Genomic DNA, 25128 nt, shown 5'->3' with positions numbered 1-25128 from the left:
ATATTCTTTAATTCCCAGCTAAAGTTTTTTTAAGGTGTGTGGAAACAACAACATATGGTCACTGGGGTCACTTAAAAAAGAGTATTTTAATATCTACACTTTAATGAGCACTTTGGTAAATTGGTAATTCATTGAACCCTTATGTATTTTAAATACCACAACAACAGCAAGACATTTTATTAAACTTGTTATCGACTGTCTGGAACCACTTGCACGCAATGTATGATGATAACAAATGTTGTGCATGAACGCTTTCAAGATTCTGGTTCTTTGTTTATAGAATTTGTTGTTGTTTTTATATCGAAGTACATCCGCAGCCCTCGGACAAGGAAGGTACCAAGCGAATGAGTTCTCCAGCTATCGCAGTAAAAGACTGGAGTCCAAAATACAAAATTTGCTTTTCTTATTTGCAACGCTAATCGTTGTTCGGGTTTTCTGTCTGTCTGCCGTTCTCTCTAGATCTTGAACTAAGAACAACAGTCAACTTAGCTATCATTTAGTGAGACGAGCGAATTTGTCACCCACCACAAGAAAACAAACAGCAAAACAAAAATATTAAAAACGAAATGCAAAACAACAAAACAAAATCAATCTAAAGTTCTTCTGAAATGAAAGATAAGGATTTCATTTGTGTAGATTGACTGTGTGACCTCAAGAATCAAGTAATGTATGCCAAGCGAGATCGTCGATCATTGTCGCATCGGCGGCTATTTATTGCTAGATCCAGGATTTAGAATATATGTCAAAAAGCGGTCTCTCTCACATAGAGTTGTTTATTAGACATGACGGAGAAATTGACTCTTTGATTATGGGCTAGGGAACGATTTGACAATTTTTGTTTGATTTTAATTTTTTTAGTAAATAGTTGGGCGCCACCAATAGCAGTTGTAATGGTCATGGTCATCTTATGATTAATATATATATAGGGTAGTCAGTCCACCCCATTCACCAAAAAAAGCTGCATCCATTTTTGCTTCGAAGGTTGGTTTATTGTGTGTGTGTTTATGTTTCTTTTTGTTTTATTTCTTTTTTTAATCCTACATTCTTGTTAACCTTAAATCCTAATAAGGGCCTATTTCGTGTACTCTGTTTTTTTTTTAACTTGTTTTTTTTTTTTCGTTTTCTTTAATTCGAACATTTTAGATACATTTTAAGGGAGATAAGTAGCACACTATTTGTCTGAAACACGCATTGGAGGGTGGCTGTTGGATAGGTTAGGAGACAAACATTTATATAAAAAAAAAAAATAGTTCAAAAATACATTCGTTATTGCATACAATTGTGTAAGTTTGTATAGGCTATGTGCCACGGGCTGGTATTTCTTTTTTTCATACAAAAACAACATCACACATTTGTACAAACAAAAGGGCTGCTGCAGTCGATGTCTTGTTGTGTTTGCCATCGAAACACCCACCCTCCGTTTTGTTCCTTGTATGTATCTATGTACATATGCAAGTGTATATGCGACATGTGTTAGTGTGTCTGTGTGTGTGTGTTTTTGTCTTTTCTATCGGCATTGACTTTGCAAACACAGAAATCAATACTATTCGGCCATTTGTGTATGTACTGTATTCTACTACATTGTTAATAAGTCTAAGTAAAAGTAAGCAAATGGCACAAAAGAAATAAAACAGAAATAAATAAAACAAACCTCACACAGATATGACTGTGCCATGGCATACCAAAGGTCAACCCCCAATTGTGGAATATGCTCTATTTTTTCAAAAAAAAAAAAAACTGGGAAGCAAAGAACTATGATCGAAAACAGGAACTTACCGCTATTGTTGTTAACTGTGGCCTAGGTTCTTATATCCGTTGTTTGGTTCCTATATCCGTCGTTACACTTTTTTAAACGAAACTTTCCATAAACATTTACAACGGATGTATGTTGGGTGTGTGTGTTAAGGGTGTATCAATTTATTTTTGTGGCCCAGATTGCACGACAAAGACTTGGCCTTTCTTATATTTCGATATTCCTCCTTTATATTTAATTCTATAGGTATTTTATATTTTAATATTTCGTTTTTATAATATTTTTCCTTATTTACTAAAAGCGAGTTTCAATGTTTGTTTTTTACGGTCTGATTGGACGTCCAACGAGCTGAGAGGAAAAACAAACAAAAAGTCAATAATATATAAGGTATGCAAGAGTGTGTGTGTTTGTGTGTACGAGACGTTTTATTAGTTCAAGGATAATTTTTGTCAAAAAAAAAATTTTTAGCTTTTCCTCACATTCGTAGGTACGCACGCACGGACACACTCAGAAATGTAATGTTTATTGGTAGGATGCCTGTGGATGCGTATATAAGGCCATTTGTCACTGCAGTGGAGTAAGACGACCCGACCAAACATTCTTCATTTAAGTTTCGGTAATATTTGGGCCGAAAAATTTCTGTAAAATTAGCACAGGCTACATACGTGTACATACACTCAAGAATATTCAATAAACTTTTTAGAAAATTGCTGTTCTACTTGCGGCCTGCTGGCTTATATAAAACATGGTTGGTACCATTGATAAACACGTGAGTCCTGGCAACAGACAATTCCACTTGCAAACAAAATGGACAAGAATCATGCACGTAGTATGTATGTATGTATGTGTGCACATACACATTGGCACCAACCACGGATGGGTTCTACTGCCAAAATTTCCAAATGGCCAGTGAACAATGCATACGCATACAAGAATCAAGCTTAATGATAAACTATGTGTGTGTATGTCGTAGAACAACGAGTATCCCCGAATTTTTGTTTTAGGAAACGGTATTATATTTAAGACACCTGATTACCGGTACCCTTTTCAATACACACTCATGTTATATTTAAATTATTATACATATGTATGAGTGTGTTTCAATTTTAAATCACACGCGACAAAGGTGGCACACATTATTTGTTAAAACGTTTGTGTAATTTGCCTTGTCCTTCGTTTTTATTCAGCATTATTGCTGTATTTCGTATTTTGTTTTTCATTCTTCTTGGTTTTCTTTTGACGGTGCGCGGTGATGGTACACGACGATGGCAGCCAATTCTTTTACCACAAAAGCAATCAAATACAACGATGACGTCGAAACTCCTTGTATTTGGGTGTATGTTTGGAGGAGTTTTTCCTCTGTTCGGAACAAAACCAAATTAGCAAACACAAACTGAAAATACCGAAAAGAACATACTCAAATATCGAAAATAATATGTTTATTTTAACACCTCCACGGATTTCAGGATATAGAGAATGTATATATTATGTTTTTTTCCTTGTATTTAGTATTTTTAACACACAAGAAACACAACACAAGTTAGTAAAAAAACCAACGTCGTTGAAACAGAGACGACGTTTTTATACTGAAACACAATTCCACTTTTGTCCGGACAATAGCATGCTTATTAGTCGCCCACAAAGAGGGTTGCTATAGCAGCAATCATGACTCAAGACTCAGTGGTAGATGCGCACAATCGCTCATTCTAAAGGTTAGAATCTAACCATAGCTGACATGCCGAACCACCGAGCGGCTACGGTCCAATGTTAAATGCAAAGAGAGTTAGTTATCGCATACAAGAGAGGGAGAGAGAGAGTGTCTGTGTGTGTTTCTCAGAGACTTGATTCAAAAAGCCGGCTTTTAATATTGGCTAACAAACACACACAACGTTATCACATCATAAAAACGGCACGACTTTGCATTAAGTCTAAGCATCGACAGCTACTTTTAACGCAGTCCCAGTTGTCATACAAGTGTTACCAGTTTTTTTTTCATTTGACCAAAAAGATTCGGCCAATATGAATTTCTTGATATTCATTTCGCATATATCAAAATCGTGACTTTTGAGTTAATGATGCAGGCTTGTTCGCACACCTGTTAGGTGTGAGTGGATTAAAGACTCAAAGGCATTTTCTCCAAAATCAATTAATATTTTTTAATTTATGTCGGTTTTACAGAAAATAAGCGATACATAATATATCGAATGTATTAACATTATCGAAATGAGGGTTGTTGTCGGTGATTACGCATATTGTTTTCATGATTTACAAAATGCCGCCTAAAAGTATACTTCATCTTTTTAGTAGAAGCCTTGTTAAATTGTCAGCAGTATAGATAGGCAAGATGAAAGTTTGGCGAATTGATGATATATATTTAATTTAACTTAGAAAAACTCCAAAAAATAATTATTATATTCTAAGATTATATTTTTGTACTCATTTCAATTCAAGTAATTTCCCATTAGAAGCTCTCGCTAAAACAATTTTTTATTTAAAACAAAAAAAAAACATTTTGGGAGAAAATGGAATGGTTTCCACTCCCGTGGTCGCTGCTATTATCATTAAAGTCCACAAAAACCGCAAAACGAAAAGAATGAATGACATACAAACAAAGAAGAAATATAGACACCAAGCTAGACACTCTGTTTGGTGTATGGCTGGATTGAATTTCAAATTGTTTACATGCGTATAAAGTGTTTGTTCCATAGAAAAATTACTCTGAACTAGTTATGGCAAAATTGTTAAACGTTAAAAAAAGAGAGGTACCCACTTTATCGGTCTCCTCCTCAACATCGTCTGCTGATCAGTCCATAGATGATGATGATGATGACATCAGTGAAATGAGCGACAAATGTTGTAGTGGCAATGACAATAAGAATACAGTGCTTGGTGGTGATAGTGCTAAGAAAAGCGCATCCAAAACGTCTGGAAATCCTTATAAAATAACAATAGAAGAACCGAATGGTGCCAACAGCTATGCTGGTAATAAAAATATAGCTGAAGGTCTTATGGATATTTCTCTCTTGGCAGCTAATGCCAATCAGTTGCGCTTTCTAATTACCTACAATCACGATGCTTCCACTTACTACATTAGCATGGCTCTGGTATCGTTATCGTTAATAATGCAAATAACAGTTGGAATAGCTTTGATCTTTAAGGTAAGTAGAAGAATTTGTTGCATTCCAAATCTATCTATTGACCGCAAATGTCTGTCTTACAGCGTCGTTTTCGGAGATGCCGTAATAAACGTTACAATGAATTTATTTTGGGCGGTGTGTTTGTCATCACCGTTGTGAATATACTTCTGGCTGCTTTTACCACCACAAAGAACGATGTGAAATAATTGAAACAATTTTTTTTTAATTATATTATTTTTATTTTTTATTTTTATTTGTGTAAATTTGTTTACTGTTAATAAAAAAATAAATCACTGTTACAATCCCTAATTACAAAACAATGTACAGATAGCACATGACGACCTGCCATTTACAATGGACGGTCATTCAGTGGTACCCATTAAATGCACTGTTGGTATCTGTTACGATGTAGTATTTTTAACGATGGAAGGATGGTGTTTCAAAATGAATCACTAGCATGAACATGCACAGCATGTTTTTACCGCCTAAGAGGAGTATTCCTTCTTGATGAGCTTGGCAATTGTGCTGAGCTGCATGTTGGTGGTACCTTCATAGATAGCACCGATCTTAACGTCACGGTAGTACTTTTCGTGGGGGAAGTCACGGGTGAAGCCAACACCACCCATCCAGTCGATACACTTAACGGCAGCACGTTGAGCAACTTCGGAGGCATAGTATTTGGCCATAGCGGCTTCCTTGGCGAAGGGTGCACCGTGTTCAACCATACGGGCAGCATTGTAGGTCAACAAGCGAGCAGCTTCAATTTCGGTGGCAACGGTGGCGATTTGATGTTGCATAGATTGGAAGCTGTAGATGTCCGAACCGAATTGTTTACGTTCCAACAAGTAGGGGATGGTGTGGTCAAAGATACCTTGGGCCAAGCCAATCATTTGGGCGGCAATACCAATACGGCCTTCGTTCAAGAAACCAGCGGCGTATTTGTAACCATGGCCGAATGTACCCAAAAGGTTTTCTTCGGGAATGCGAACATTTTCGAATGTCAACATGCAAGTACCAGAGGCACGGATGCCCAATTTGTCTTCGGGCTTGTTGATGGTGAAACCGGGGGTGTCACGTTCAACAAAGAATGTGGTAATGCCACGGTAACCATCTTCGGGCTTGGCATTGGCAAATACAACAAACACACCAGACAAATCAGAGTTGGAGATCCACATCTTGGAACCGTTTAGAATGTAATGGTTGCCATCCTTTTTAGCTGTGGTCTTCAAGGAGAAGGCATCAGAACCAGAGCCGGGTTCAGTCAAAGCAAAACTTCCGGGCTGCAAACAAAAACAAAAATATATTTATTTCCCATACGTTCTGGTTTCCTTACTCAAGGATGTACTTACATATTCTTGAGCCAATTTGGGCAAATATTTCTTCTTTTGTTCCTCATTGGCTACCTTAATGATCAAGGAGTTGACCAAGGTATTGTGAATATCAACCAAAGCAGCAACAGCTGGATCAACTTTGGACAATTCTTCAACAGTCAAAATGGTGGTCAAGAAATTGCATCCACTGCCACCCAATTCAGTGTCGATTTCAATACCCATGAAACCGTTGTCGAACATAGCCTGGACAACAGAGGGTTCGAATTTGTGTTGTTCGTCCATTTTCTTGACATGGGGAGCAATTTGTTCCTGAGCAATTTTGGCAACTGTTTTTGAAAAGAAACAAAAAATAATAATGATGAAGAATGAAAGAAAAAAATAAATCAGAATGTGAACACACGTTCGTTTTTAATTAATTGTGGAAATACTATTCTTCCATAAGGTGGGTGATGGTTGTTAAATTAGACTTACATAATTTGGTAAGGAATACAAATAAAAATCCATTCGTTTTCTTTTTTCCAATTATATTTTTTCTACATCTCCTTTTGTTGCTATATATATATATATCGATGTAAGCGAAAGAAAAGTATAAAATTATGTCCCATATACAATAATAGTCAGTTTAACGACATTTTTCGTATCATTTCGAGATATATCTGCATTCTCTCCTAGGTACATTGTTAGTTAAGTACGGTTAATCAAGATATTTCAAAAAAAAGTTATAATGTCTTTCGGTGGTATTGATTAGGTGATAACGTTTTAATTACATTCAATATATTAAATTTTCCACCTCGGTTTTGTTACGGCAATCCATAAACAAATATATATGTATTATGAAACAAATGTTGATAATTTTTTTATGGAAAACTTAATTTAGTTTGTAGATAAGATAACAACTGATGTGTTTGCAATCACACAAAAAAAAATATTTCCATATCTTTCCATTTTTAACTATATCTAACTAACTATGTATGTATTTTGAATAAATAATGGAACACATAATATAATATATATATATGTATATAAAATTGTCAACTTTCCAACTAAGAATCGGGCTGTCTATTTAAAGCCATCAATTCAACTCTCTAGGAAAGTTACGGATTCCAACATCGCAATCCACGTGAGTCCACTAGAACAGTGAACGGTCACAGGCGCAAAGCTGATTCCCTGATTTGCTCTATCACAAGTGTAACGCCGTTTAAACACTGGACTGGTTCCAATCCGCTAGGAGAGGAACACCCATTTAAACCGCTGACTAGGCTTGTGAATGAAATTATTGAAATTATGTTGCCGGCCTTTTAAAAACTCAGCTCTCCCCCACCGAACACCACAGACGACAGATCCCACATCATATAAAGTTCGACACATTTCCCCAGCGAGTTTCGAACCCACAACCTTGCCTACATAACATTTTCCATGACATAGTCTGCGACGTGCCTACCAACTCAGCTACGGTATGCCTTGCCGAACAAAGAACTAAGCACAGTACTGTGTTACCTTCCTCTCACTCGCTCTCTATCTACCACGAGTATGTCTCCCATCTTTCCTACTCTGCAGCCAGTTTCTCTTGGGTTGATGTATGTGAGAAAGAATGTATGTATCGGGGCACGTGTGTGTGTTTTTAAATGATTTTATTTATAGAAAAAAAATCAAATTAAATAAATCTAATAACAAAAGTTATTTATTCTAGTTAAATGCAAATAACGTATTTTCTCTCTAAACGAATGTTTATTGATGAAATGTGTTAATTTATTTTCTAATTTGCACATTGAAATGTAACAAAAATTTTGCCAAAAATTAATTGAGGGTGTTAACTAACCACGTATACAACACTTCGTTAGATTATGGGATAAAATCCCATGAAGACAATAAATAATTTTTTATTAATATAAACTATATTTTTTTGTTAAGATAAAAATGTTATATTAAATATAAAATTAATAAATAATAAAGTTTTGATGACAGTACAGAAGAGTGGACTTAAATAGAAAGAAATAGAAAGATTTTCGGACTTATGGGAAATAAACCAAGATAATGATAAATTCCGAATCGCTGAGGAATATTTCAGATGATAAGCAACCTTATACATCAGTTATATGAATCAAATATGCAATAAAATTCGGAAATGGATTTGAAAAAAGGAATCCACGATCTCTATCAGAGATTAAACCATGTGTTAGCGAAAATGTATATATATTTTATATATATATATATATATATATACATATATATATATATATATATACAGTTGACTGTCAAAGGACTGGCAAAAGATATAGAACTTTTGGTTACCGCCATTTTAACTGATATGTCGTTACAAAGGATTTCGACTGTATGTATATTGAAAGATATAAGCATGGGTTTAAAAATTTTGTTCGTGATTTTACATACTAGACCATTTTTCATTTCAAATCGAGAGATTTTGATACCAAATAGACTATTGAGTAAGAGAAATGTGTTATTCGAGAAAAATAAAAAAATGAAACCATTGGACTATAATAATCAACTGCCAATAACTAACAATAATTTTATTTGACCTAACGATCAGAGATAACTTATGGACATCATAAAAAGTTTAATATTATACGATATGAAACAATTAATATAGTAAGAATTATTACATTCTTACTACTCTTACTTTTTGAATTAATTTCTAAAAATCACTTTGAAATTTCCCATCCCTGTGATCATCTGAATATGGGTTGGCGATCACTTATAGGGCTTAAGAGTTCATTGTTATGTAATGTTATTGATAACTTACTTTGTTACTGTTAATTGACATTCATTGTGGCCGGTTGTGTGTGTTTGAAAGTGGGTTGGTATTGTAGACCGAGTGTGCATAAATTATATTCCTCCATTTGGTATGGTTTTGTTCAATAAATTTATTTGTTGAAACCTAACGAATCACAAAGTGTATCGTTGCCAACGTATTGCCTTCCAAGTGATTTTTTATAGAACATTCTTTTGAGAGCCAAAAAACCCTAACTGACTATTTGTTCAATTGATGTGCAATGCCAATGCAACGATCGTATATATTGTATACAAATTAATTCTGTTATTCGTATTTCTCCAAATCGAGCTTTCCTTTCTTATTATTTTTCCTTATTATTTTTTAATTGCGACGCAATTAATTTTTTTGGTTCCACCATGTCAAAATGTAGTTTTTGAGATAAACAAAAATAAAAGTGGAACCTTACGATAGTTACGTAACATATCTGCGCAAAAAAAACTCGCTGGACCATTTTTTTCTTTTTTGCAAACATCGACCCACCTTATAGAATTAACCTATATGGTATCACACCACAATCTTATTTTCCACGTAGACACATTGTGATTTATTGTGAACTTACCGGTTTCCTTCATCATCTTCTCATCCTCAGTAAGGAAAGTCAATGGGGTGGGAGTAGTGGCAGTGCCGGAGGACATAGCGGCACTTTGTTGTTGACGCAAGGCATTGGCGATCTGTTGAAAAATATAAACATAAGATATTTATTGGGAAATTACATAAATACGGTTTGTATGTTTTTATTTGTAGCGGTTGTTGTTGTTTTCACACAGAACAAGTTATGTGTGTATATTTTTATTTTAGTTTTTTTTTAATATTATGTTGTATGGAAAATTACTTACCAAACGTGTGGGCAATTTTCTCAAAACATTCATTTTGTTGTTGTTGCTGGTGCTGCTTCACTTAAGAATATTAAAGAATTAATTCAATTTATTAAACACGCACACACACGCGCTGTCAAATAAGCGATCAATTGATGGCCTAGTACAAGTCTCGATGTGACGGAACTGGAAGGCGAACCGTGGCAAACACTACGACCTCCAACGTCTGACTGCTGACACAAACTGATCTAACTAGATCCTCCAGTGGTCGTACGAAGCTCTTGATTCTCACTGTGGTGAGTTTTGTTTGATGTTAAACTAACAAGAAAGCGCAAGAAGACCATTCCCGCCCCCTTCTCCAACATCCTAACAACAATTTACCATTTTTTAGTTGTCGTTTCAATTTGTTGCTAATATTTGCCTTCATATTTGCTTGATATGAATAGTAATCGTTCGCTGTCGTCGTTAGAACATGGGAGCTTTTGACGGGGGGATAGGTGATAATGTTCATATGTAGAGGAGAGAGGCGAAATGTATACACGCACGCACACACAACAATGGAGACAATTTATAACCAATACCAAAGACGACTATGAAGTACCCTACAAAATGTTCTTCTTCACATATGTATGTACGTATATTGTTATAAGAAATAAATAAATTATAACAGGCAAATAATGGATCGAAAGTACAACATAAAATATAAACTGGGATTTTGAATTTTAAATTAAATAACTAAAAAAAATGCTACACTTCCTATGATACACATAAACTTTGAAAATCACTACTTCAAATAAAAAATCAAAAGTTGGGTATCCACTTTATGGCTGCCTTCGACTTTGAAATTGATCCAAGATGGAATGTCGGCATATTTTGTACTCTGTGATTGTTTGAGTTGTATAAAATAGTTTTTATCTGAACAATTAGCATTCGAAACAAAATTAGAGTCAAATTTAAAACAGTTTTAGTTCTGCAGGTAATAAAATTGATTTAATATTCCGTCATATGGATTTTCTTCCTATTTGGTCTTATGTTGATCAGATAAAATATTTCTCGAGGAAAGTTTTTTTTATATATTCATATATAAAATATTTATTTGATATATATTTAAATAACCAATTATATTATTTTAATTTAATTCACCCTTATATATATATATATATATATATATATTTAATTTAACAATATTATTAATTTAACAATATCTGCTTATTAATTATTACTTTAGAAATTTATTTTTTCGCATTTTGTAATATTCATAAAAATTCCGCTTATGGGGAAATTAATTTGGCGCAGTAGTAAATTTTAAAAAATACGCCAGATCTGGCGTACAACGACGTCTATCCATAAACATATTTATTAGATCAGTTCATGAAAACAGGTTTTCCACTCATTCATGCAAGAATGTCTTAAAACCCTGATCAAAAATTATGTTACTCTTAAACGGCATATACATTAGAACTTAAGTTCTAGATCTACTGCATATTATGTTTCTGGGGATTTTTATTGTTTGCATACAATTGTTATATATGTTAATATAAGTAATTGGTCATGTTGGCTTGAAATAAGTGAAATAACCGATCGAAGTCCGGCTGCTTAGAATCCCAGGAGAAGGCCTCCAATTTAGGAAGACATTTTAAATTTAAATAAGATTCTCATATTAGTCCAATTTTGAAGAACTATTTGAGTAGTTAATTTTGAAAGTGGTTGAAGTCCGTTTAGGTTCTAATACAATTTCCACAAAAATTTCCACAAAAATATATGTCGCTGTAAACAGAATCAAAAAAATGTCTGTTGTATGATTTTTTTACAAAAATGATTAAAAAATGGGGTAATATTTGGAATTTGATTTTCATCGAAAAAATAATCTAAATGTAATCAATATCAAAAATGCTATATACTTTGAAAATTCTTAGAGGTGCACCTAAATTGATTGATTGGTCTACAGATGAAATTATCCTTATTATAGCTGTTAGATAACAACGAATTACTTATAGAGATAAAAAGAAGATACTATTTTATAGACATTTAAATTTGATACAAATACAGTATAAACTTGATAATCCGGACCTCGACAATCCGGATTATTCGGTAATCCGGACTGCATTTCACAACCCATTGCGTATCCTATAATCCGGATTGATTGACCTATTTGACTCAAAAATCCGGATTGTAAAGATACGTTACTTTTTATTTGAATAATTTTTTTTTTGCAAATTTAATTGAAAATGGTACTTATTATATTCAAAGTTCATATTTTTGAAATGAATAATTTTCATTTTCAATAAAAACATAAAAATAATTAAATTATCACCAAATTAATATAAATTTAAACCAATTAATAAAACTCGATAATCCGGAAATCTCGGTAATCCGGATTGGGGTCTGCAATCAATTATCCGGATTAGCGAGTTTTTACTGTAATTGCAAATGTATTCTTTACAAAATTAGAAATAATCGAATTTTCATTCTTTCAAGTGTCTAACAAAGATAATGGTAAAACAGATTTACAAAATATAAACAAATAATCTTCTAATTACTCACGGACAAAGTAAAACTTTGTACATTTTGTTCGTTTATGATATATAATAAACATTCGTTTTGACTGTCATTTTAAATTAAAAAAAATACAGTTTAATATTGATTTATTTACACATTAAATATTCAAGGATATTATTTTTGTTTGACCCATTACATTTTGTAGTTAAATCCAAACTGGCAAATAATGGACAACCAACCCCAACACATTCTATTACTGTCATTGCAGACTACTTACTATTCTTTTGGGAACGTATGTTCTATACTTTCGAAGCTTCTCGGCTAACCAAAATTCTATTGCAAACAATTAATTTATTTGTCTTATTTTAAATATCTGTGTTTTTTTTTTTCATTTTCTCCCTTGCTAGAAGATGGACAGTAGTTGATTTTTTTTTCGGCGCCAAATCATTCTGATAACATCATGAATGTTTTTTATTATAAATCTAGCATGTTTCAAATTATTTCCAATTATACTACTGTGTAAGCACTTCTATATTATATATATTGTTATATCTAATGAATTTTCGTAGCTTGAAACTTCTATCATAAGACCAGATTGGATCTTATCATAGATTGCATCCCAACTCTCCTCCTGTCAATGAAAACAAATTGCAACCGAATGTAATTAAAATTCATTCATTTACTACGTTGGCCAATTGCAATCGCTGGCTTACCTTTAGCATATATATGTGATTCTTGTTTTCCTTCCGAACAAAAATTCAGTGTTACGTCTTAATTTTATAAAACAGTTGTTTTCTTTATTTTAAAGAAATCCAGTGGTTTTGTATTTTAATAAAAATAAATCGATGGCATTCGTCAACAGTCACTGACCATTATTTCGTATGCCATCATCCTCCCGATAATTGTATTGATGGTTGTTTGTTTTTGTTGTTGTTGATATACTACACAGCACAACTATGAACTAAATCAGGCTTAAGCGGTTTCCATGGGTTGGGCAGCGGTTTCTTCGGTGTATTTGCCCTTGTCCTTGCCCAAAGCAGCCAAACGTCCCTTGCCGCGACGTTCCAAGATAGCCTTGCGATCCTTGTCCAACTTCAATTTGACAATCAAGCACTTGGAGGGATGAATGCCAACATAAACATTGGTGCCGTTGGCGTTTTCACGTTGGATCTTTTCAATGTAGACGACAAACTTCTTACGGTAGGCTTGGACAACTTTGCCGACTTGGTTACCCTTGAAGTGGCCGCGAACAACTTGCACTTCATCATCCTTGCGAATGGGCATGGAGCGAACGTTGTACTTTTGACGCAACTCCTTGGAGAGGGGAGCCGACATAAGACGACGGCGAATGTGGGAGGGGGCCTGGAAATGGCGCTTGCGGTTCTTTCTGCGGGAAGATGTCACGAACTTGTTCAATTTCATTTTGGATGTGCTTTGTTGGGTTCACTGCAAAAGAAACGGAAAGGGGCAAACATTAATGCATTTCTTCGGACACACTTTTAACTTCATCTAAAACTACAACACAATCTGCAAGCGTTAGTGAAAATGACAACTGGTGGCGGGGTTTCATCGTCACCGTGGTTTGTTTATTTCTTCGTACAAGGCAAAAACATTAACGAGCTCTTTCCATCATTTGCCGAAGGCGACATCTCTTCAAGTTGGGGTTTTTTCATTTTCAATAACACTTTTAATGGACATTTTCATTTCGTTAAATTCTTTAGTTAACTGAGTATATCTTTCAAAATGATTTTCTATTCAATTCTTTTCGCAAAGCACGATGTTTTTTGATTTAAAAATTTCACTTAGAAAACTTACACCAAACAACTATCGTAAAAATACGAAAAAGAAAGAAATTGACAGTTGCGCTGTCGGAAGTAGCAGCGGCCAGTTGTCAAAGAGTTTCGTCAAGTTTGACAGTTGCCATCGGTCAAATGCAACCCTAAACTGAACGAAGGAGCTGGACAGAGTTGTAATAGCGATATCAAATATTACTCAGGCAGTATTTTTGAAAAATAACTCATACGCTAGACATGCATTATTCGGGTTAAGCATAAATTTTTGTAACTAAGTTTTAATGGGCTGGATGGTATTAAATATATATTATAATACATATAAATAAGAGACCAATTAATACGAAATCTGGTGTTGCTTTACCGCATTTTATGTAGGGATATGTTAGTCGACTTTCAACTAATCGATTAATCGACATTTTGTATTGAAAAGTTTAAAGGGCTCCACACAATGATCGCATTACACTTTCTTGCATTTCTCCAAAGTTCAACACACATCAACATCAATTGTTGATTTAATCGTACCCTTGTAGTTATTGCATTTTCGATAACACATATCGCGACGAATGGCTCACGAATCTATTCCGCTTACCCTACATTAAGGGGACCCCCCCATTCACGGGGTCAAAAAATTGTATTTAGTTTTTCGAATCTATACTAATTCAAGAATGTCCCTACAAAATTTCAAATGAAAATCCCAAGAACTCTTCAAGATATAGTCGATTTATTTTTCAAATGAAATTTATGGCGGGCAAATTTCAAAAACTAACAATCCGAAAAATTTTGGGACGTTTCTCTGTGAGTGTATAGCTATGAACTAGGATAAATCCAATAGGTCGAGATCTTCCTTATTTTTTTACTTGGTTTGTGGTAAAAAATATTTTTTTCAAAAATATTTTTTTAAAGGTCCGCCATTTTTTTTTTTTTTTTGTTGATTTTTGAGCGAAGCCAATAATCCTAGTTCATACGAGAGCCAGACATGTACCCTTTCTAACACCGTTGGAATTTTCGGATTCCGATGTTCCAGTGAGGTGTTATCATGCCCGCCATAAAAAATAAGGACTTTACTTCAATCACCAAAAACAACAACAAAATTTTGTAAATTATTTTTCTTCTCTTTTAAATCTTCAATTATATATGTATGTGTATAGTTACAAACCTTAATATGCATTGGTATTCATTTACCAGTCCATTGAAAATTTAGAAAATATAAAATCGAGAATGGGGGGGGGGGGGGGTTGCCTTAACTTAATATAACGAAAATTGTCAAAGACCCAAAAATCGAAAAATAATTTCTGGAATGGAATGGGAGTAATACATACATATGTATTTGGAAACGAAATAGGTGTCATTTCTATTACTTTATATCGTTTTTCTTTATTATGATATATTTAAACGTTATTTCCCTCTATTATACGTCAAAAATATCAGAAATTCAAAAGTTATTAGATGTACATGTAAACTCCTTTTAAATCATTCCTGTCAATTATTCTTCAACAATTATCGATCCATTAATCCCTGAATTTGATTGTCTATTGCAAATTATACCATGGCAACTCTATCAAAGTTAACGGTTTGCGAAAGTTGGCTGGTCGATCTTTGCATTGAAGTTTGTTGAGTGAATAAAACAAAATTGTGTACAATTTGTTGTTAAATGAAATAGCTTGTGAAAAAATCAATTCCACAATTTTCATTGAAATAAATGTTAATAGCATTTTCCTAAACAAACAACTAAAAGCAAAGCTTTTGTGAAATTGAAGTTATTCCTGTGGAAAACATAGCTGTCATTCGTGGTTAAAAAAAAGGAGCGACGACATCTTCGATTTGTGATGCGGATGTTCGGTTTATTGTAAATGTGGTCGGGCGTTCATTTCACACATTCGCGAATGTCGGTGAAGGCGTTTTTATACTCTTACTACGTAAAGGAAAAGGAATGTGCAAATGTGTTTGTTCTGGAAATTGTGCGTTTCCTTGCAGTCATAAATTAATACAAGTGCAGGAATATAATTTTGGTCTTGTAATATCGCGTGCGCTGTAAGAATGAATAGCATAACGAGTGTTAAATTCAAGTAATCTTTATATTTAAACATATTCAAATGATCGAAGATACACACAGAAGCGACCACCTATATAATTTGTGTTTCGGATGTTCGGTTTAACGTAAATGCGGCAATGGCGTTCTTTACTCTTTATCGGGGAGCCGTGGCCAAACTACATAAAGGAAAACAAAATGTGTGAAGGTGTTTCATGTTGAAATTGAGCATTTTGCCTGTTTAAAAATATATAAGCCCAGGAGTGAGTATTTTTTCGCAAAGCAAAAAAAAAAGAGGTTAAAAATATAGTAATATTTGTTTTTAATCCTTGTAAAAAATATTTTTTTGTGTGGTCGGTCGTTTATTTATTAAATTCGCGATTGGCTCTGTTGTTAAAATGGTGCGTTTAAGTGCAGGAATGCAATTTTTTTTCTTGTTAATATCGCGCATTTCGTGTTCTGCCGGTATTAAATGCAAATTATAACTAAAAAAGTGCCAAATAATTGTAATATTTCTAAATAATAATCATTCATTAATCAATTGAAGAAATCCGTGACGAAAAATATCTTGATATCTGTGCTATAAAACGGGTTTTCCGAATTACGGAAAAAAATCTAGTGCTTCAACATTAAAATAGCGGTTAGAACTTTGCAATATTTATTTCTGGTAAGTGTTTTATTTGTGATTAACTAAGCCTTTATTTAAATTGAGAATTTATTTATTTCCTTCTTTCTTTCAAAAAATGCAAATGTCAATTTTAATTAAATTGCAAACCAATTAAATTGTAATTGCAAAAAAAAAAATAATTTCAATTGCGAGTCATTACAACTCATTTGTAATTCGATAATTTCATTTGAATTTCGAATTATTTCAATTCCAATTCAACATACAAAATAAAATTTGAAATGTAAATAATTTCATTTGTAATTAATAACAGTTTTTTTTGTAATTCATAACATATTTTTTTTATAATTCGTAGTATTTCAATTACAATATAATAAAATTTTATCGAAATGAAATCATTTTAATACGAATTTGCAATAAAATGCTATGAATTACAAATGCAATGTCACGAATTTAACAAACACGCTTCGAATTACAAATGAAATGATTAAAATAAAAAAATTATCACCAAATTTCAACTGTAGATGATTTGAATAACACCTGAAAAAGATGTGTGATTGTCGATTGTTGTGTTTAAATCAGGTAATAATTACTCAATAAGTTATTTTGTGAGAGTTTATTCTTAATCAAATAACAAAATGATAATCATTTCCATAGTTTTTTACTTGTACAAAATTTAGCTGAGTAGATTTGTCCAGTAAGATTTTTAAAAACTCAGTATTACAAAATTCAAAATAGTTCCCTCCATTTTTTTGTAAAATGATGCAAAACGACGTGAAGTATTCAAATTTTAGGAATATAATATATATTCGAAAATCAAGTAAATATGCCAAAATTAGGCAATACTTCAAAATCAGCATAAAACTGCATTTACATTATTGGTACGTTCCCGTACTGCAAGAATCTTCAACTTTTTACTACCATAACGAATTTTCCTTTATGATATCTAAGAAAATATTAAAACCGGGTTAACCTTCTCTATGAGGATTTTGTTTTGTGTTCTCTTAAATTTGTTTCAATGTTTTTCAAGTTTTGTGGGTTCATGAATGGTTTTAGAGTAAAAAGTTGCAAAAAATTAGTAGATTATTATATTATTATAGATTAATTGTTATCGTAAATAAAAAGGTAAATTGTTATCGTAGTAAACATTTGTAAATTCTGGCAGGTTCTGGAACGGACCAAATTGTTTGTGGAGATGATGATGATGGTTGTAGAGCAGACAAAATATCGATATTCGCTTTGTGCGATAGTTTGCTATCGATTGTTTGCCATCTCTAATGTTAGTGTTTTTAGTTCATTGTTTCGTTTCACGTGTTGGTGCTTTGGGATTTTCTTCTGAGATTTACAAAAAAAGGGACTAGGAATGGCCGAATTACTGGTTCGTACAAAAGAGAAATCAATTCCATTACATCAATAAAACAACGTCTATAATATTTCAGCAAGGTGCTTCATTATTGTCGAGACCGGCCGAAGAATTTGGCAATGACGGTTTGGTAGAGGAGATGTGGGCGGTAAAAGCGATGGATCATGCCGAAGTGCACTTTAATGTAGGTTTATTTTGCGTTGGGAGGGAGCACTGTCTTGTGGGATAGGTCTGAAATGTTTTGCCACAGCTGATTAGCTTTAACATTCGGAACCATATATTTATGTATATGCCGATATTAAACAAATTGCGTCTTTAAAGGTCTGTCCATATTCAGAATTAATATTAATATCGGATACGAAATAACATTATTAAAAGTATTTGACTATTCGGCACTTTAAATATCTACCCTTTGGGGAATTTAACTTCAGAAAAAATTGATAAAAAAACTAATTTCTTTACAAACAACGATATTCGTCCAACGTGTTTCAATAGATTTCAGTCGATGGTTCGGTCTTTATTCTAAATCCTTGGTCTGGAATTCAATTCAAAATGCTTTATATACATATATGTACTATAATTGAAATACATTTATAATTTTCGCACGTTTCGGTTGAATATGGGCTATGTGCATCTTTTGTAAAAGGCTATCACAGGACTTGCTCCCTCAAATTACTGTAGACACATACGAAAAATTCAATAGTGTTTTACTTTTACAGTTGATTACTAGTGTTCATCCTTCATGCCTCAGACTAACACCATATGATGATCAAATTTACCAAACGTTCCGCCAAGATTTCCCAGATTTAAAAGTCGATGTATTGTCCGACGAAATTTTAAAATCTCCTGAAGCAAAATTGGCTTGGCGTAACTTTGCTGAGAAATTCAATAAACTAGAAGATTATTCGTATGGAACATTAATGAGGTATGTGTGACTTTTCCAAACAATCAACTTATGTTGAAGATGATATTCGTTTTAGGGCTGATGCTTCAAAGGAATTTTCTCCCGAAAATTCACTGCTTGTAGTGCGTATTCAGTTTCTGGCCATTGAAATTGCTCGAAATATTGAAGGTTACAATGATGAAGTGTATCGCAAATTTAAACCCGCTCCCAAGACATTGCAGACACACGAAAACAATGGAACCCAACAACAAGAAGTTTCTCAATAACGGAAATGCTTGAAATTAGGTTAGCTTTTTTAATAAGAACATTTTAAATGTAGTGTTGTGTACATTTTTATAAAACTTAAGTAAAGTTATGTGAACTAGATATAAATAAATAAAATCCGGAACTCTTCAGTACACCAACGAGGTATTTATCTATGACGAAACTTGTCCTGATAATTGAATAAATGAAAAACATTGGATGATGGAATTCTGTATAGTGTAGTATATATTTGGCATGTCGCAGTAGTAACCAAACCTATGATGGGTTGCCAGTTGTTACAGGCGACCAACATAAAAAAGTTTGCATATGCCTATGCATAATACAATAATGTTGGGGAATTTTCCCCAATATTATTGTATTATTGTACCATGAATTTTCCCATTTAGGCAAGTTCAACTTTGAAACGTATTGAAAAATATTTTTTTTAGAAATGATTTAAAATTTTACAAAATAAATTAAAATAGTCCTTAGGATTCAGACTTATCCTTCAAATCAGACTATGGTTTCTCAATCATAAGTCCTTTTTTATTATTGGAATTTTGGCAAAAAAGTCATCCTCAAAATTAAGGGAAACATGTTCAAATCATTTTAGTATTGATTTATATAAAAAAAAAACTTAACAACAAAACAGTATGATTGAAAATGTTAACCATCATCCAATGCAAAAATATTTATCCAATGCAAGTTTATCGCAATTACAACTACTAAATGGAAAAGATTAACCTCAATTTACCGTTCGTTAAGTGTATTATTTTTGCAACTATGTGTTTTTAATGAACATTAAAACAATGACATACAAAAGAAAAATCAAAAGCTTACTTCTCTTTTAAATATATAAATAATAATTAGTATGATGCAAAGAAGTATTAAATATGCTTTATTGGTATTTTGAATGACAATGTAAATATAAGTTTAGATGAAATACATGGGATTACATTGCATAACATTTTCCTTTATTGTACGTTGCTTGTATTCTCGGCTTAGATCGGTGGAAAAATTTCTGGCACTAAAAATACAAAAAAAAAAAAAAAACGAATAACAAAAAATACTGCAATTTTATCACAATTCAAATGTATTACCCTTCTAAATATACTCGGCCTCGAAATGCTACCAAATGAGCCAAATATGCTGGAGCCGGATATGACACAACACGGTTACAACGTGGAAACAAATGACATAGATTGTAAGTCAGTTGTTGCAAAAGATCTATATTAAGATTCGATTCGTCCAAAATGACATTGTAACGAGTTGGCTTTGCTGTTCCTTGTATCGATTGGTGGCTTACCATAAAGAATTGAATTTCATTTGGATGTGTAATATGTTGGTCGACAACAGTGCCAGGTTCCACATTATTAAAGTCACGGTCGTGACGTGGACTCGTCATGGGGAAAAACCTGGTATGATGTCGCTTTACAACAATTACACAGGTAAGCTTCGGGGCACAACGCTGTGGCAATAAAATGGTGACATTTAAATATTACTACAATTATACAGTGCCTTTAATAGACTTATTTACCAATTTGGCGCAAGCCCTTTTAATTGCCTTCAATTCGACATTCGCAATTATGGGAAATTGACCGTCAGACACGCCGTCTCTATAATAAATGATCTGAGAAGGATATTGTTTCTGGTATTGGAAGTAGACCTGCAAGTGCCGTGTGGCGATCGATTCCATATCTTCGATGTCTTCCCTAGTCGACTTTTGCAATCTGTACTGCATGTTGTAGCAGGCGCCGAACGGGTCGTGTGAAGCTGTAGTTCCCACCACGCTAGGTATGTGACGCTGGTCGGGGGAGGGGTGCGTTACATCGGCACCCATGAACATTACATTGTTAATAGGTGCCATCAACGCTTTCATCCTTCCGTCATTTTGAGAGATTTTGTGATTGGTTCCGTTAAGCTTTGCATTTACCTTCAGGAGTATGTTCGAAAACACTGTTTCATCCCTAGCCGTTCGGGCTACAGTGGCCTCCTTTATGCACTGTGTTAAGATTCCGACTCGTAATTCAGCGTTCTGCTTAATATCGCTGTACGCGTTTCTACCAATTACAACAAAAACAAGAGCGTATTTCTTCCTGGCCAGATCTTCAAGTGTGCTATTGATATTGCTGTACTTTATAATTTCAGCAGTATTTTCAAGATTCATATTTAGCTCCCTGGACTTATTTAACACCTATCACATTCAGGCAAGTTGGGAAATAATGAAACTAGTATTGGTCGCTTTCGCAGTTGTATAATTTAGTTTTCTTACCTTCTTCTTGAATTGATCCAGTTCATTGTAATTCAGCCTGGATCGCGGGTTGTCTTCATATATGATTCCCCATTTATGACCGGATTGTGGTTTCGAGCACATCAGGAATTTTAGGTTATCCATTCGCCAAGCGCCGCGTTGGGTGGTAACTGTTCTACCTTCCCAATATTCCATATATGGAGTTGGCAAGATACGTATTGGAACTTTTATAAAATTGGTACCAATTTTAATGCCAAATGACTGAACTAATATGCTGGCGTTGAGATTGAAATACTGCAACATATCCATAATTTTTTCCTTACGACGATTGGTCGATGTTGCAGCAAAGCGAATCATCTGCTGTACTTGTTTCGAATCGTCTTTTCGCTAAACAATTGCCATGCCCATAAAAACACAAGAACAGAGGAACATCATTTTGTATACTTACATTCAAAGCTTGACCTTCCGCAATGGTACAGAATTCCATCGGTAAATATATTGAGCGAACCGAAGAACCAACTTTAACACAATTTAAATTTGGATACTGAAGTGGACTTCCACGAGACCTGAAGTATGCATCAACAGTCATCTCCGTGCCCTCATCGTTTTTAAAACGTATTTTCGTGGCTGATTCCCCAATTCCCATTACTTTGTACTTTTTATCAAAGCTTCCAAACGATTTTGGCGGTTTATACACAATATCAATTCCCTTCAGGTAACGTTCTACATCTCCGTATTGGTATCTATTAAAAGGTTGTCTCGGGTCAATTCTTTCGTTTGACAAGTAATCAATTAGATGACATTCACGAGGGAACGATTTGTGGGCAATATCCACATTAAGAAATGGCTGTTCACCCAAAATAGCGGCTTGGAACAAACCAGTCCAGGCTTCATATCCATTTTCCAAATCAACAGGTTGTTTTGGTTTACAGAAAAAGGAACGTCCAACACGAACGCTTCGCTCATGATTATTTCCGGACAAAATTACATCCAAAGCTTGCAAGGCTCTCATTGGTTTGTCAGAAACTTTGTCATTGTGGTAGCTGCGAGATGGAGACATTAAAAAGGATACAACAAAATTCGCTGGTTATTTCGACTTACGTTCGAAGTGAATTAAGATCCACGACACAATCATTCGTTTCCTTAATCTCTACTTGAAACTCTTTCATACGATCGCCAGAATCTGGAACCTTAAAAAATACGTTGCACTTGTTGCATTCTGCAGTATAATTATGTTACGTACCAGAATTTTACATTCGATTGGGCCCGGGAGACGCACTGGGGTATAACAACTCTTTCTGCCATCAAACGCTGCCTCAATGCCGTTAAAATATTCTCGTTTGCACTGTTCAAAAGCAGGACGCATCATTTTTTTTGGTCGATCAGGTGTTATTGTTACATCGTAGTGATAGGCCTCATTGGGCATATTATCCAGAATCAACCTCAAATAATTCACTTCCACAACTCCTGGTCTACCCAGGGTTCCGCGAACAATTCCAGCACAAGATTTTGGTTTAGGCGGTAGTACACCTTCTGGAAGATGCAATGTATAAAAGCATTAGCGGCTGTAGATAAAGTATGAATTCAGTTTACCCTCCGACAGTGATAGCTTCTGGAATGATGCTTCAATTTGTTGATGTCCACCACCTTGCCGTGGTCCCGGACCTCTTTGCTGTTGTTGTGGACCTTGATTACCGCCCCATGAACCTTGTTGCGGGCCAGGGCCCCTTTGTTGTTTTTGTGGACCTTGATTACCGCCCCATGAACCTTGTTGCGGGCCAGGGCCCCTTTGTTGTTGTTGTGGGTCAGGGCCCCTTTGTTGTTGTTGTGGACCTGGTCCTCTTTGTTGTTGTGGACCTGGTCCTCTTTGTTGTTGTGGACCTGGTCCTCTTTGTTGTTGTGGACCTGGTCCTCTTTGTTGTTGTGGACCTGGTCCTCTTTGTTGTTGTGGACCTGGTCCTCTTTGTTGTTGTGGACCTGGTCCTCTTTGTTGTTGTGGACCTGCTCCTCTTTGTTGTTGTTGCGGCCCCTGATTACCGCCCCATGAACCTTGTTGTGGGCCTGGGCCCCTTTGTTGTTGTTGTGGACCAGGTCCCCTTTGTTGTTGTTGTTGCGGCCCCTGATTACCGCCCCATGAACCTTGTTGTGGGCCAGGACCTCTTTGCTGTTGTTGTGGACCCTGATTACCACCCCACGAACCTTGTTGTGGATTAGGACCTCTTTGCTGTTGTTGTGGGCCAGGACCCCTTTGCTGCTGTTGCATACCCTGATAACCTTGTTGCGGACCGGGACCGCTTTGATGTTGTTGCGGACCCTGATTAGCACCACTTGTCCCTTGTTGTGGACCGGGACCTCTTTGCTTTTGTTGCGGACCTTGATTACCACCACTTGTACTTGGTTGTGGACCTGAACCCTTTTGCTGCTGTTTTCCACCCTGCGCACCTTGCTGTTGTGGCTGCCCTCCTTGACCTATATGTAGAGAAAATGTCTTGAATCCGCCAACAAATATTGTGGCTACGAAACCGGGAACATTGAAGATACGTACCAGCTTGAGAAGTGCTCTGGGATCCAGCTTGCGGAGGCTGGCTTTGTTGCTGTGGCTTTCCTTCGGATTCATTTCCCGTTTGCTTATGTTCTACAAACACAATAACAAACGATTTCATCATTCAATGAAACAAACATGCAAATAAATTTCATCCACATCCAGACAAACCAACCAACCCACGAAATACTTACTATTTTTTTTGCCCATTCTTGCAGAAGAATATATTTATTAATAAATATATAAATTTGTTTTTTTAATCAAGATTTTCAGATAAATTCAATCACTTTGTGATACGAAAACGAAAAAATATTTTGCGTCTTTGTCTATCGCTGGCTGTTGCTGTGTGTTGGTTGGATTGGTGAATTCAGGGTATTTATACTCTGATGTTCAGAGTTGCCATTCTGTTTCTTTTATAACAGATAATTTCTATAAATTTATTTATTTTTGGGTAAATAGATTGTATTATAATTTTTAAATCAATGTAAACAAAAAATGCAAAGTAAAACTATACTTCGTGCGCGGAAAAATGTATACTAAGACCATAAATGCCCCAAACATTATACTTCAAATAGTATTTCATTTAGCACGGCAACCCTTTTCGTGGTGAAATGGCACGTATCTGTCTCACAATTTGTGTGTTTCCCCCATTTTGAAAAATGTAATGAAGATATGACTCATATTTTTGCAAATGATTTTTTTGAACAAAATTTGTCTCAAAAAGTGCCGGTCCACACTAGAGTAATTTCATGTGTTCGACTGTACATGAAATTTGGCGAACTTATAACCATACAGTAACTTTAAAAAAACACTCAAGTGGGTCTACGATGTATTCTAGTTTTTTCATTGAAATATATTAGAGTGAATATGTCAATACCAGTTTTGCTAAATATAACTTTTAATATTAATATATTTTATAAAATTTTTTGGACATATTCTTTCAGAAAATGTTATAAATTATGTTGTCGAAATAAACCCTTCCAAATTCAGAGATTTGCCATTTATAATTCTGTGTTTTTAGTATTTTGGTTTCAAATTACAATGCCTTGATT

The 25128-nt window shown here is 34.5% G+C and overlaps 6 protein-coding genes across 7 annotated transcripts; 2 read left to right on the top strand and 4 right to left on the bottom strand.

Moving 5' to 3' along the window:
• Window positions 1–4482: 4482 nt before the first annotated feature.
• Window positions 4483–5102, top strand: LOC133326102 (ninjurin-B). Its single transcript, XM_061534776.1, has 2 exons — window positions 4483–4911; window positions 4974–5102. The coding sequence occupies exons 1-2, from the start codon at window positions 4483–4485 to the stop codon at window positions 5094–5096; spliced, it is 552 nt and encodes a 183-aa protein (XP_061390760.1). The 3' UTR covers window positions 5097–5102.
• A 167-nt stretch (window positions 5103–5269) lies between these two features.
• Window positions 5270–10078, bottom strand: LOC133326135 (short/branched chain specific acyl-CoA dehydrogenase, mitochondrial). Of its 2 annotated transcripts, XM_061534813.1 has the most exons (5): window positions 9948–10078; window positions 9849–9903; window positions 9572–9683; window positions 6240–6547; window positions 5270–6170 (listed from the first exon to the last, which is right to left on the bottom strand). In XM_061534813.1, exons 2-5 carry the CDS (start codon window positions 9879–9881, stop codon window positions 5376–5378), a joined length of 1248 nt encoding a protein of 415 aa, XP_061390797.1. In that variant the 5' UTR covers window positions 9882–9903; window positions 9948–10078; the 3' UTR covers window positions 5270–5375. The 2 variants fall into 2 exon arrangements, with proteins under 2 accessions (XP_061390797.1, XP_061390796.1); XM_061534812.1 differs by having other exon boundaries at window positions 9849–9958.
• Window positions 10079–13097: 3019 nt separating this feature from the next.
• Window positions 13098–14273, bottom strand: LOC133326098 (large ribosomal subunit protein uL24). Its single transcript, XM_061534771.1, has 2 exons — window positions 14142–14273; window positions 13098–13772 (listed from the first exon to the last, which is right to left on the bottom strand). The coding sequence occupies exon 2, from the start codon at window positions 13746–13748 to the stop codon at window positions 13299–13301; it is 450 nt and encodes a 149-aa protein (XP_061390755.1). The 5' UTR covers window positions 13749–13772; window positions 14142–14273; the 3' UTR covers window positions 13098–13298.
• A 3049-nt stretch (window positions 14274–17322) lies between these two features.
• On the top strand, window positions 17323–19306 carry LOC133326101 (protein PBDC1). The gene is made up of 4 exons (XM_061534775.1): window positions 17323–17355; window positions 18135–18320; window positions 18856–19061; window positions 19117–19306. Exons 1-4 carry the CDS (start codon window positions 17323–17325, stop codon window positions 19304–19306), a joined length of 615 nt encoding a protein of 204 aa, XP_061390759.1.
• Window positions 19307–20216: 910 nt separating this feature from the next.
• LOC133326122 (protein argonaute-2) lies at window positions 20217–23002 on the bottom strand. The gene is given in 7 exon segments (XM_061534797.1): window positions 20217–20310; window positions 20384–20751; window positions 20821–21477; window positions 21556–21921; window positions 21983–22577; window positions 22636–22753; window positions 22789–23002. Coding segments are annotated over 7 exon segments (2370 nt in total). The 5' UTR covers window positions 22961–23002.
• A 90-nt stretch (window positions 23003–23092) lies between these two features.
• Window positions 23093–24151, bottom strand: LOC133326133 (protein argonaute-2-like). Its single transcript, XM_061534809.1, has one exon. It carries the CDS (start codon window positions 24149–24151, stop codon window positions 23093–23095), a length of 1059 nt encoding a protein of 352 aa, XP_061390793.1.
• Between the last annotated feature and the right edge of the window lie 977 nt (window positions 24152–25128).

This window comes from Musca vetustissima, unplaced genomic scaffold, assembly GCF_032173495.1.
Source record: "Musca vetustissima isolate MV318-11 ecotype Yass unplaced genomic scaffold, APGP_CSIRO_Mvet_v1 utg16036, whole genome shotgun sequence".
Classification (NCBI taxonomy): Eukaryota; Metazoa; Arthropoda; class Insecta; order Diptera; family Muscidae; genus Musca; species Musca vetustissima.
This window is presented reverse-complemented; position numbering and strand designations above follow the sequence as displayed.